This window comes from Pelophylax lessonae (genome assembly GCF_965119305.1).
Source record: "Pelophylax lessonae genome assembly, chromosome: 10".
NCBI classification, from domain to species: Eukaryota; Metazoa; Chordata; class Amphibia; order Anura; family Ranidae; genus Pelophylax; species Pelophylax lessonae.
Window position 1 is genome coordinate 215546298 of NC_138777.1, and position 13789 is coordinate 215560086.

A 13789-nucleotide genomic window follows, 5' to 3' on the forward strand; every position below is an offset into this window, starting at 1 on the left:
CCATTGGTTCACTGACCTGTACTCCACATATGACTTGGCCGGGAATGACGTAGTCAATAGACATAACATCAGCACAATTCTCTTCCCTGTGGACCTTCCATAGTGCAAGGCCTTTTCATGTCCAGCTGTATGCGGATATATAGGTACAACAAAAGAGAAAGGAGAGCAGCGCTATCTAAGTGCAGTATAAAAGATGCGTTTAATAACAGACAAATGCAATCTCACAGGATGGGCATGATAAACCGGCATGTAAAGTGTTCATCCACTCCAGTGGGAGGATGAGCAGCGGGAATCTTCGCTGGTTCCGGTTGTGCTGGTGGTTCCCAGCACTTCCGGGTACGCGGTGTCCCTCAGAGAAGAGCTGCTGACTTTACTTCCAGGTAGAAGGTGGATTGGGAGGTGCACACATTCTAAGCTAATTGCTGGAGGAAGAAGCACGCATGCTTCGAACGCGCGCACCTCCCACTCCACCTTCTACCCGGAAGTGAAGTCAGCGGCTCTTCTCTGAGGGACACCGTGAACCCGGAAGTGAAGTCAGCAGCTCTTCTCTGAGGGACACCGTGAACCCGGAAGTGAAGTCAGCTGCTCTTCTCTGAGGGACACGGCGTACCCGGAAGTGAAGTCAGCGGCTCTTCTCTGAGGGACACCGCGTACCCGGAAGTGAAGTCAGCGGCTCTTCTCTGAGGGACACCGCGTACCCGGAAGTGAAGTCAGCGGCTCTTCTCTGAGGGACACCGCGTACCCGGAAGTGAAGTCAGCGGCTCTTCTCTGAGGGACACCGCGTACCCGGAAGTGCTGGGAACCACCAGCACAGCCGGAATCACCGAAGATTCCCGCTGCTCGTCCTCCCACTGGAGTGGATGAACCCAATACATGCCGGTTCCGGCGACCAACTGAACTGTCCTGTCCAACAGTATGCGTTAAAAACTGGGGTTTAGTTGCAAACATTTGCAAATACATACCTAAACTCTAATTTCTGTGAGTCTCCACATGTACTTCCATTGTTGGAGACTCTTAGAAATTAAGAGTTCAGGTCCACAGAAAATGGTGTGCCTTGTCGGGGCTCTGTGGTTTATGCATGTATTTACAAATGTGTGCAACTTAACGCCTGTTTTTTAACGCATACTGTTGGACAGGTCAGTTGGATTGAAATGGAAGCAGCCCGAACTTTAATTGTTGGGAATCGCGGCACGAAGAATCACTCCGTCTGCTCTCGAAAATTTGTAAATAGTCCCTTCCTGGCCCTGCTGCTGAACTGATGGGGCCCAGGGAACTTTAATTGCAGGGAGCCATGGCCCATGGAATTACTCAGCATGCACCCAAAGGAATTTAAAGAGTCCTCTCTCTGCTCCTGGGCCCCCTGCTGAACTGATGGGGGCAGCTTTTATTCTATTGTTGGGAGCCACAGTCCAGGAAATTACTGTGTGTAGACCCAAAGGTATTTAAAGAGTCCCCTCCTTGCTTCTGGGCCCCTTGCTGAACTGGAGGGGCACCGGCAGCCTATAAACTCCGGTAGATGCTATTATTAGTGCAGATTGTTAGTCCGCCCACTAGTTGTCGCCGCCTTGGAGGCGGCCATGTTTTTGGTTACTAGCGGGCGGACTAACAATCTGCATTAATTATAGCGTCTACCAGAGTGTAAAGGCTGCCGATGTTCTGTGAAAACACCAAGTGGTCGAAGCCTCAAATTATTCCTGGTGTACACTCACCGGAAGTAACGTCCTTGGAGATCTCGGCAGAACACCGGCACTGGAGGAAGCCAGGGATAGCACAGGAGCGAAGTGTGGAGAGGATAGATATAAACTGTGATTTTTAATTAACACAGGAAAGTAAAAAATGAACTGGACTTCCACTTTAATGAATGTCCTCTTTGTCGTTATACAGGGGTGAGCTGGCCAGATATGCACCGCCTGGCTGACCGCGTTCACCTGGAGGAGCTGACCAAAGCTGGCATCTTGAAGGGCAACGTGGAGGACATGATCAAGGCCCACATGGGCGCGGTGTTCATGCCGCATGGCCTGGGTCACTTTCTGGGCATCGATGTCCATGATGTTGGAGGCTACCCTGAGGTCAGTACATTGGAAGTCAGTGGGCATTCACACAGCAGTAAAGATCAAATGGCAAAAAAAGAACAATTGCTTTCTTTGGGAAAAGCATCAGTCAACAAGAGGTTAACCTTTTACAACTAACCAGTTAAAATCCTCATTTTTTATATCTGTTTTTATAGTTTGAGTGAAGTTTTGGTTTAAAGGGGAACTCTAACCAAACCACGCAGCTGAAATAAATATAGCTAACCTGTTGAAATATTTGTGATTCAGACTAGCCAGTATTGTGGCTTACACACCCCTAATGCCAGATGGTCACCCTGCTATAAAGGCCAATAGAGACCCACTATGACAAAGAAAAATTGCACAGCTATGAGCTATCCTCCCTGGTGTACTCTCCCTACAAGCTGCCGAGCTGCCTAAAGCTATTCCTGCTCCCAGTGCCTGAAAGCATATATATTGTCAGCTTTGTACAATTTTATTAACCCCTCAATTTTTTTAAACACTTTCAGCAGCTGATTTAGTCACTGAATATGCACATCTTTATTAATTAATCCTTGCCTATGTTCCAGTTTAAGCTGGTGTCCCAGGTTTCCTGTTTAAGGGTCGCTCCTTTCTCCTGCAGTATCCCATGTAGCCACCCTTACATTCAGGATTAGAGTTGTCTCCCTGCACTGCGTGCATCAATAGACTCACACAACCCCAAAGCCTTGGATGTCAAGCCACTCCTCTGCTCCCCAATCCCCCCGCCCTTCTTCAGTCTGACAGGCTGACTGCAGACTGCACTGTCGACTGTTCTCTATATTATCTGGAAGTTCAGGAAATCAGCACTGAGAGAGCAGGAACCAGCAGCATTGAAAACTGTAAACTGCAAGTGCTGGGTAAGAATTGTAATAGTTTGCTGGGGAATGTTTATTTTATTGTGCTCAATGTGTTAAACTAAAAAAACCTTGAGACCCCGTTCACACTGGGGCGACGCTACTTGCCGGGGCAACCTCACAGGTCGCGGTGCGCAGCTCGCACCGCGACCTCGGAGCGGCCGGCACGGACTTCATATCATTGAAGTCAATGCAGGTCGCTCCAGGTCGCCCAAAGAAGCTCCGGACCCTTTTTCTAAGTCGGAGCGACTTGTGTCGCTCCTATTAGAACGGGTCCACAGCTACTCTATGGCAGGCGACCTGTCAGGCGACCAGGTCGCCTGACAGGTCGCCCCAGTGTGAACGGAGTCTGAGGGTTTAACACGGCTTTGAGCCTGATGAGCTAACCATGCAGAACCTCCCCTCTAAAGTGGAGGTATATTCTAAAACACATGTGTGCCGAATCCGGCCCGCCAGCCCATTTCATGTGGCCTCGCACCCAAAGGGAAAGGTGGAAGTGAGATGTGGACAGCCAGTGAAAGAGAGATGAACCCTGCTCACTGAGCACAGCACACCCCTAAGCCCTGCACTCTGTATGTAGCGCACACGTCAACCCTGCACTCTGTACACAGCGCACCCCTGAACCCTTCACATAATGTACTCCTAGTATTTATTGCCCCATTAAAATCTTACCACTGTGCAATTTGGCCACACCCACTGATCAAGCGGGTGTTTATGGTTAAGTTCCTGCACCTATTCTCTGAGAAAAAAGAGCCTTGAATCATTTTATATAGTCTTACAGATAGAACTGGCCAGTGTTGGGGTAGTTACTCAAAAAATTTAACTAGTTACTAGTTACTTCTGTAAATTGTAACGAGATTACTTTACTAGTTACTGCATTTGAAAAGTAACTTCACTACTTATTACTTTACTTTCCTCTTTCTTAATTGACCGTGTAGAAGAAGATACATGACACTCTTTCTGCATAGAGTTTATTGTATAAACAAAGGCTTTGGGAAACATGAGAACACAACCTGAAAAAACAGAATAAAACATAAAGTGCAACAAAAAGTCATAAACTTCATCCCTCTCTATTCTTCGAAATAACGATTGTATCGCACGGCTTGGTTGACGCAGGAAAGCACTTTCCTATAGCCTAGTAAAGTAGTGTAGTTACCTCCTATAGCCTAGTAAAGTAGTGTAGTTACCAATATTAGTATTGTAACTAGTTACAAGGGTCGCGCAGGGTCGCGTGACCAGACACCTAGGCGCAGGGTCGCGTGACCAGACACCTAGGCGCAGGGTCACGTGACCAGACACCTAGGCGCAGGGTCACGTGACCAGAAAGCTAGGGGCAGGGTCACGTGACCAGAAACCTAGGGGCAGGGTCACGTGACCAGAAACCTAGGCGCAGGGTCACGTGACCAGAAACCTAGGCGCAGGGTCGCGTGACCAGAAACCTAGGCGCAGGGTCGCGTGACCAGACACCTAGGCGCAGGGTCGCGTGACCAGACACCTAGGCGCAGGGTCACGTGACCAGACACCTAGGCGCAAGGTCACGTGACCAGACACCTAGGCGCAAGGTCACGTGACCAGAAACCTAGGCGCAGGGTCACGTGACCAGAAACCTAGGCGCAGGGTCACGTGACCAGACACCTAGGCGTAGGGTCACGTGACCAGACACCTAGGCGTAGGGTCACGTGACCAGACACCTAGGCGCAGGGTCACGTGACCAGAAACCTAGGCGCAGGGTCACGTGACCAGAAACCTAGGCACAGGGTCGTATGATCTTTGCTAAAGGGGAAAGCAGATCGGCAGCTTGTAGGGAGAGTACACCAGAAATCATCTAAACACAATGTAAAGTTTGGGAGGGTCCTTTTGGCTGCCAGGCCTCCTGATGTTCTCCCGAGTCAGCGGGAGCCTCGCTGTTGTCAGCCTTGAAGCCCCCTTGAATGATCATATGCCGGCGCTCCATCCAGAAACAGATTTTGTTCTCCGTCCTCACTGTGATTTCTTCCCCCCGATGGCCAGAATGTTCTCTACTTCTTGTTAGAAGTTGGCAATGAATTGCGCCCTGGAATCAGGCCTAGAAGCGGGCCTCCCTGTGACAGGGGAGTGCGTTAGCTTGGCTGGGTTATTTATTTAGAATTCCAGTACAAGCTGGAAGCAGAGACCCGGCTGGATCTGCTCTGTAGGATGTGACTGTGAGTCCCAGTTGGACAATGCACCGAGTGGTATCAACATTTAGGGCAATATGCAGCCAGGGACAAAGGCTCACAATGCAGACTGCTTGTGTTCGGAGCAATCATTCCTGGACACATACTGCCTTAAAGATGAGTACTGCTTGGAGCACCGCCTAGCTCCTTCCAGCTGCAGCAGCTTTCAGACTCTCATTAACAGGCTGCCAGCAGCAGGGCTGAACATAGCACCTGTGGCCAGTAGGAGGAATAGTGCCCCATTGTTGGTGTCTTTGGAAGGCATAGTGCCCTATCATTGGTTTCAGTGGGAGCAATAGTGCCCCATCTTTGGTCTCAGTGGGAGGAATCGTGCCCCATCATTGGTATCAGTGGGAGCAATAATAGCCCACTGTTGGTGCCACTGGGAAGAATAGTGCCCCATCCTTGTTGTCAGTGGGAGGAATAGTGCCCCATTGTTGGTGTCAGTGGGAGGAATAGTGCCTCATAATTGGTGTCAGTGGGAGGAATAGCACCCTATGATTGCTGTCAGTGGAAGGAAAAGTGCCCCATCATTGGTGTTAACGGAAGGAGTAATGCTCCATTCTTGTGAATCAAAAAATAGAGTCCCATCATTGTTATCCGTGGGAGAAATAGTGCCCCATTGTTGGTGTCACTGGGAGGGACAGTGACCCGTCATTGTTGTCAGTGGGAGGAATAAAACCCCATTGTTGGTTTTAATGGGATAAATAGTACCCCATTGTTGGTGTCAGTGGGAAGAAAAGTTCCTGGAATAACACCCCAAGGGCCAGTTAAATGCAAGCCACAGTTTGTAGACCACTGGTAATGTAAACCCCCCCATAAGCTTTGAATGGCTTCTGCACCGGAGGTTACTGGTCCCACCTTTTTTTCACCCTCATCTCCTGCTGAAGTGCTCAAGTCCTCCTCTTTCTACCTCTCGGCCCGGCTCTGTTTTCATATTTGTGTCTGTGGTCAGATTTGCACATTGACATTTACCAATCAATCTCTCTGTGGTTTATTTTTAGGGCATCGATCGCATCGACTTGCCTGGTCTGAAAAGCCTGCGGACAGCCCGCACCCTCCAGGAGCGAATGGTTCTCACCATCGAGCCCGGAATTTACTTCATCGACCACGTCCTGGACCAGGCCCTGGCCAACCCCGCTCAGGCATGCTTCATCAACAACGACGTCCTGCGACACTTCAGAGGGTTTGGCGGTGTAAGTGAATTGTTGCTGTTACCATCCCTCCACCCCAACCTGTGCTAAATTAACATTTTACTTCCATTAACATGTGTGTAAATGACACCGCTCCAGGCAGACGTATACAGTGACCGGCCGCAGGTTCGCACGCTCTGCGATTTGCCATATTTCCCCCAAGCAGGAAAACAAATAAGCCGTAATCAGCTGTGTTTTCATTGTTGAGCTGGCTAAAGCTTTATTGGTGCCAGATGGGTCAGAAAGACATTTCTATCTCTCCATCTTCTGACACATTTCATCCAATGGGCTTAATCACAGGAGGCTGAAGTGCATCAGAGGGTGAAGTCATGAGAGAATGCCAATCTGGAGGTCAGACAGGACACTAGTGTTGCAGTTCAGCAAAAAAAAAAAACACAAGAGTGGTGGAAGCCCCTTGTAAAGGGCACAGCAGATGTGCAGCTCCAGGAACCTAATGCAGGGATGGTGAGACTCCTCATAATGGGCGCAGCAGGCATGCATCCCTGTGAATTCAGCACAGGGATGGTGGGAAACCCTCTTCATGGGCACAGCAGGTGTACAGACCCAAGAACCCAGCACAGGGATGGTGGGAACCCCTCAAAATGGGCACGACAGGTGTATAGACCCGGGAACTCAGCACAGGGATGGTGGGAACCCCTTATAATGGGCACAGCAGGTGTAAAGACCTGGGAACTCAGCACAGGGATAGTGGTAACCCTTCATAATGGGCACAGCAGGTGAACAGACCCAGTAACCCAGCACATGGATTGTAGGAACCCCTAACAAAGGTCACAGCAGGTGTTCAGACCAAGGAACTCAGCACAGGGATGGTGGGAACCCCTCATAATGGGCAGAGCAGGTGTACAGACCCAGGAACCCAGCACAGGGATGGTGAGAATCCTAATAAACGGCACAGCAGGCATTTCTATAAAATCCTACAAGATGACATTTCCCAAGTCAAGTCCAATCCTATGATTAGTTAATGAGACTTGGGGTGAAGGGTGCTGTGCGGGGTGACTCATCCGGGTGATATTGGTGATATCTGTCCCTGCGATAAGATAGAAAACCGTTCCATCAGCACAATTCCTGGTGGGATTTCACACAGCCTGCACTTTATTGCAGAGCCGTTAGGAAGCTGACGTGGCGAATAAAGATGTAACTGTTTCCTCCTATAAGCAGCCCTGATCAGTCCCTGGAGAGTTCCCCCACGGTCGGGCTGTCCGCTCTACTGCAGAGGGAATTCTGTCTTTCTAAATGCACAGGCGGTTTTCTGAGATGGGAAAGATGGACACTCATTACTCGCCTGAATAAAAAAAAAAAAACGCCATACTTCCCTATTCACAAAATGTGAGTTGCTTCATAAAATGGTGAAATGGTAAAAAAGTGGCAATAGGTTAAAAAAATTGTGCTGGCTTAAAAAACATCCTTTTCCGGTTTCTCATGCTTGAGAATAGAAGATTTCCACTTGAGGATTTTGAAAGCAACAGATAGGTCCTAAAAAAAGACTTCAGCAAAGTCTCTAGGATGCATTGCTTAGCTCCTCCCATCTTATCACCAGCTGTCATTATGACAGCTAGGAATTGTTTTCTATTACCGTGTTTCCCCGAAAGTAAGACCTACTGTTATTTTTGGGGAGGGCTGCAATATAAGCACTACCCCGAAAATAACAGGGTTTTTGTAAGATCTTACCGTAAAATCAGTTTCTCTGAAGGCCATTGACAGACGCAGCCTCCATCTTCATTAGCCATTGGCAGAACTACTCCTGCAGGGGGCAACATAACCCATTGGCTAATGAAGATGGAGGCTGCATCTGTCAATGGACGATAGAGAAAACAGGATTTTTGTAAGATCTGACCATAAAATCTGTTTCTCTGAAGTCCATTGACAGACGCAGCCTTCATCTTCATTAGCCATTGGGTTATGCTGCTCCCTGCAGGAGTAGTTCTGCTAATGAAGATGAAGGCTGCGTCTGTCAATGGACGATAGAGAAAAGCCCTAGTTTATTGTATGTAAAATCTTAGCATCCACTTTATTAGTGTTTTATATAATGTCCAGTGTGTGTTTTTGTAATATAATAGTGTGAAATACCTTCCTTACATCGGCGCTCAGCTGATTCTCTGCTCTGCTGTCTTTCTCCTCTCATAGCTGTCAGAGGAGGATCTCAGCCCCTCCCCTCTGCAGTGTACACAGAAGTGCCGAGTATTAGATTAGAATTGTGGGAAATACCTTTGTTACATCGCCGCTCTGCGCTTCTGTGACCCCCAGCTGTCAGCGGGGAGAAGAGAAGGAGAGCAGAGCGGCAGATCAGCTGAGCAGCGAGCGGCGATGTAACAAAGGTATTTCCCACAATTCTAATCTAATACTCGGTGCTTCCGTGTACACTGCAGAGGGGAGGGGCTGAGATCCTCCTCTGACAGCTATGAGAGGAGAAGGGCAGCAGAGCGGGGAATCAGCTGAGCGCCGATGTAATGAAGGCATTACACACTATTCTATTACAGAAACACACATTGGACATTATATAAAACACAAATAAAGTGGATTCTAGGATTTTTACATACACTAAACTAGGTCCACACAGGATTCCTGACAGGCAGGGAGGGAAGAGAAGACCGCACATTACAGCTAAGACCTGCCCGGAAAACAAGCCCTACTGTGTCTTTTGGTGCCAAAATTAATATAAGACCCGGGATATTTTCAGGGAAACACGGTATACAGGAAGAGCAGCTGTCAAAATGTAGATAGTCTCACTGAGTGTCATTGAGTAAATAAAATGTAACAATGAATGGTTGTTACATTGTATTTACTATTTCATTCATATGTAGATCAACGGTAAGACCCATGTATGACATCAGTTATGGCCTGAATACACGATTAGAATATCGCCCAATCATTCGACCACCGACTTCTGAAAAAGTATTTTTTCGGTCGAAAATGTTGCCAACATACACGGTCCGAATATGGCCCGACCATTGACCGCCGACCATCGAAACAGGGTTCGTCGGTCGAAAACTTTGGTGATGAGGTTATACAGATTTCAAATGAACAACCTCAACACCAACGTATAGAATATCGTTCATTCTCAAACAAGACAACAGAATTTTTCGGGTTTTTCAAACTGTTTTAATCGTTCACAATATCGATATCGCTCATTGATAGCTGGGCATTAACGAGTAGAATATCGGCCGATCGCTCGCTGAACGGAAATTTTCGGACGACTTTCTTATCGTGTATTCCAGCCATTAGGGCTTGTTTAGACTTGTGCTTGGGGGATTATCAATGAAAGTAAAAGAAAATCCCGAATTTTGTGTTGTCTCCAAAAAAGTAATAGAGGGGAAATCTTCCAATGGGGACACTAGTTCTGGTGACCTGGGGGTCCCCAAGGAATTCCCTTAATTTGCAGGGATTTCCTCTCGCTTCCTTTTTGGTTATGGGAAGTGAAGGGAAATCTTCCACAATGTGACACAGATGGTGGAAAAAATGTGACAGGGGTTATAATCCCTTGCTCTATCCAAAATAAAAATAAAAAAATTCTACTTAAAAAATAAATAAAATACTTTTATTTACACCAGAACTACGTTTTTTTTTAATGCAAACTTTGGTCAAAATAGAAAAAAAAACCTGGATTTTTGATCTACCGTAAAATCCTTTTCTCATGTTCATTGACGGACGCAGTTCTCTCTGATCCATATCAGTAGGGTTATACTGCCCCCTACAGGAGTAGGACGCTAGGCAAAAAAAATGTTCTGGCTACGCCTATGGGCAGTCCCGGAGGGTACCCCGTCTCTCTTCCTGCATAGGGTGTCAGTTTTGTATCAAAGCAGTGTCAGAAATTAACACCAACCCAACTCAAAATAGAGGGGCGGGTACTGCGTCCGTCAATGAACTTAAAGCGGAGTTTCGCCGCCCCCCTTCAAAAATTAAAAGTCAGCAGCTACACATACTGTACACATACTGTAGCTGCTGACTTTTACTATTAGGTCACTTACCTGTCCTGGAGTCCAGTTATGTCGGCACCGCAGCCAATGTTTCCATCGGCTGTCGGTGCTGCCGCCGTGGGTCTCTATTGCGCATGCACAAAGCGCGCTGCGCAGTCCTGTTGGCTCGGTGGCGGGGGAAGGAGGAGGGGGCCAAACTTCCGAGGGACGGGGCCGCGGCGCCATATCCCGAAGTGGGGAAGGGTACCTGTCAAAAACAGGTACCCGTTCCCCACTCCCCTCTGAAATGTGCCAAATGTGGCACCGGAGGGGGGGAGGAAACAATTCAGAGGAAGTTCCACTTTTTGGTGGAACTCCGCTTTAAGAGAAACGGATTTTACGGTAAGTCAAAAATCCAGTTTTCTCTATCGTTCATTGATGGACACAGCTCCTGATGCATATCAGTAGGGATGTCCCAAAGCAGTGCCATAAAATGAGGGATGGGAAAAGCAGAAAAGAAAAAGTCCCCAAGGCCAAACACAGCCGTCCAGGCAACATAGGACTCATCAGAACAAAAGATGAGGCCCACCTGAAACAAACAGTAAACACCCTCAAGGAACTAGGCCCTTAAGGGCCGTACACACTTGACGAAAATCGGACGAAATATCCTCCGATTTTTCTCTGTCTTCTCAGCGTTCATTACCGTTTTTAGTCGACAGTGCATAAATGTTCACGAAATTTCTCGTCCGATTTTTCTTTTTTTGGGACATTTGTTCCTAGACTTCCGGGTCGTCAGCAACTTCAGATCATGCGCGGTCTTTCGTATCCGATTTATCACGGACGTACTGCATACACATTAAACGAAAATCGGTCGTCTGGGGACGGACGAAAAAAAATTTGGTGTTTGTCCCTCCGTTTTTTTTCGTTGAAAATGTCGGCATCGGCTGCTGAAAGTTGTGTACACACTAGGCGAAAATCGGACGATTTCACATCGGGCGGGAATTTTCGGCAGATTTTCTTCTAGTGTGTACCCTGCTTTACTCCTGACTAGGCAGATTACAACTGACATCCTATGCAGGAAGAGTGAGGGTGTGCCCTCCGGGACTGCCCATAGGCGTAGCAAGATCTTTTTTTCTGCCTAGTGTCCTACTCCTGTAGGGGGCAGTATAACCCTACTGATATGGATCAGTGGACTGCGTCCATCAATGAACGATAGAGAAAATTTTTTATTGCTATTTATTTTTGTTGTCTGTCTGAAGTTGTTAATCCATATTTTTGTCCCAGTGGGGAGAGTTCCCTTCACTGTTCTCGAGACGCAACAGGAAGTAAAAGTGAAACCTCCCCTGGCGATCTCTTTGTGGCTAGGTAATCGCCCTAATGGCAATGTCCGCCCCACACCCCTCTCCTGCCCCACCATATGTTACAGGGGTAAGGCCAAACTGTAGCTGTAGACTTGTAAAGGGTTCTACTGTAATTATAAAGCAGTCAGGGTGACTTTTACCAAACATTTACTGTTCGCGGTTAGTTAAATCATATGCCCCAGAAAGATTCACCAACAAAGAATGTATGGTGAATGTCAGATGAACAGCTTTATAAATATGCCCCAAGAGTCGGTTCACACTAATCCAACTCGAAGTCGCCCCGACTTCGGGCAACTAATGAAGTCGCCCGTGCAGCGCGGCTTCACCGCGGCTTGCAACGACTTCTCATAATAGAAGTCAATGCAGGTCGCTCCGACTTTGTCAAAAAATAGTGCAGGAACCTTTTTCTAAGTCAGAGCTACTTGAGTCGCTCCGATTAGAACGGTTCCATTACACAGCATTGGAAGCTACTTGTCAGACGATAAAGTCGCCTGACAAGTCAGATCAGTGTGAACCGGCAGTCAGTGTTGAATGTCCATTTATGATACATTATTAACCACACACCCTAACATCCTTTTCCGCAGGTGCGCATCGAAGATGACATCGCAGTGACCGCCAGCGGCGTGGAGCTTCTCACCTGCGTCCCCCGCACCGTGGAGGAGATCGAAGCTTTCATGGCGGAGTCCAAAGACGAGGGCAAGACCCTGAGCAAAGTCATCCTCAGCCAAGGGCTGTGAGTGGCGTCTCCGGTGGTGGGAAGCGGGACTCCCCATAGCCGCTGCCTTTCTTGTGCCTTCCAATAATCAACTTTTTCTAATCACTAAAAATCTTCTAAAAAAAATAAAATAAAAATCATTTTCTGAAGATTTAATCGCCAAACCAAACACACAGCAAATTCAATCCTGTTTTTAATCATTTGACATTTGAAGGAAATGGAGCGTCAGCAAAAAATAAATAAAAAAGCCAAATACAAGCCTCGCTCTGTTCCTCTAAGTGGATGCAGTTTGTTTGGCGGTACAGCCGGGGAATCTTGGCAGAGCAGCTCTGTTATTGCTTTTCAGATGTATTAATATATCAGTTACCAAATAAATGCATTTAAACAATAACAGGATATTGATGGGAGTATTTTTTTTTTTTGCTGGCTTCTGGGTTCGGTTTGTAACTAATGCCCCGGGAGATGGTGGCGTACACAAATGCATACTGACAGTTTGCGCTGGCTGCGTCACTCCTACACGCCCCCCCCCCCCCCCCCCCCGTGTTCCAGAGCCAATATGGAGCTGGGATGCTACTTGGACGAGACAAGCTAATACCGACTCTGATACAACAATAATGAATAGGAGTGTCATTCTGCTACCCGCTGTGCCTGGATTAATTGTTCCCATTCATTGCTATGGAGATAGCCGTATATTAAAGAGATAATGATTCCTAAAGAGACCCCCTGACCGGCCCTTTATCTGACACTTGTTGTTTACAAGTTAAAATCTTTTTTTTTTTGCTAGAAAATTACTTAGAACCCCCAAACCTTATATATTATTTTTTTAACCGAGACCCTAGAGAACAAAATGGAGATTGTTGCAATAATTTTTATCACACCGTTTTTTGCGCAGCGGTCTTACAAATGCAATTTTTTTTTTTTGTTAAAAATACACTTTTTTTAATTAAAAAATAAGAAAACAGTTAGCCCAATTTTTTTTCTATAATGTGAAAGAAAATGTTACGCCGAGTAAATAGATACTTAACATGTCATGCTTCAAAATTGCGCACGCTCGTGGAATAGCAACAAACATTGGTACTTAAAAATCCCCATAAGCAACATTTTAAAAATTTGTACAGGTTACCAGTTTAGAGTTACAGAGGAGATCTAAAGCCCCGTACACACGCACAGATCGTCGTCATACAAACGTCGGCGGACGAAAGATCTGCCGATTGTACGCGTGTTAGTATGGTGCCTCCGACAGCTGTCTGCACACAATCCGCGGACAAGAGTCTTTCTTGCAAACATGAAAATTTTTGTCTGCGGACACCAGAACGGACGATTGTTCGCCTGTCAGTACAGAAATCAGCCGACAGACCGCAGATTTGCAAGACTGGGCATGCTCAGAAAATAAAAAACACAGGGAAAGTTAACCATTACATGACATCACTTCTGCAGTCAGCTGAAGTCTGCGGACAAAATTCTTGTGCTGTCCTTGTGCTGTCTTTG

At 47.1% G+C, this 13789-nt stretch overlaps 1 protein-coding gene across 1 annotated transcript in view; it reads left to right on the plus strand.

Annotated features, from left to right (window-relative positions):
- Window positions 1-12413, plus strand: part of PEPD (peptidase D) — a 293993-nt gene extending 281580 nt beyond the window's left edge. Inside the window, exons 13-15 of the mRNA XM_082270438.1 lie at window positions 1885-2069; window positions 6123-6314; window positions 12171-12413. Of these exons, the coding sequence (XP_082126564.1) occupies window positions 1885-2069; window positions 6123-6314; window positions 12171-12323 (530 nt within the window). The 3' untranslated portion in view covers window positions 12324-12413. The remainder of the gene's footprint in view (window positions 1-1884; window positions 2070-6122; window positions 6315-12170) is intronic.
- The last annotated feature ends 1376 nt before the right edge of the window (window positions 12414-13789 follow it).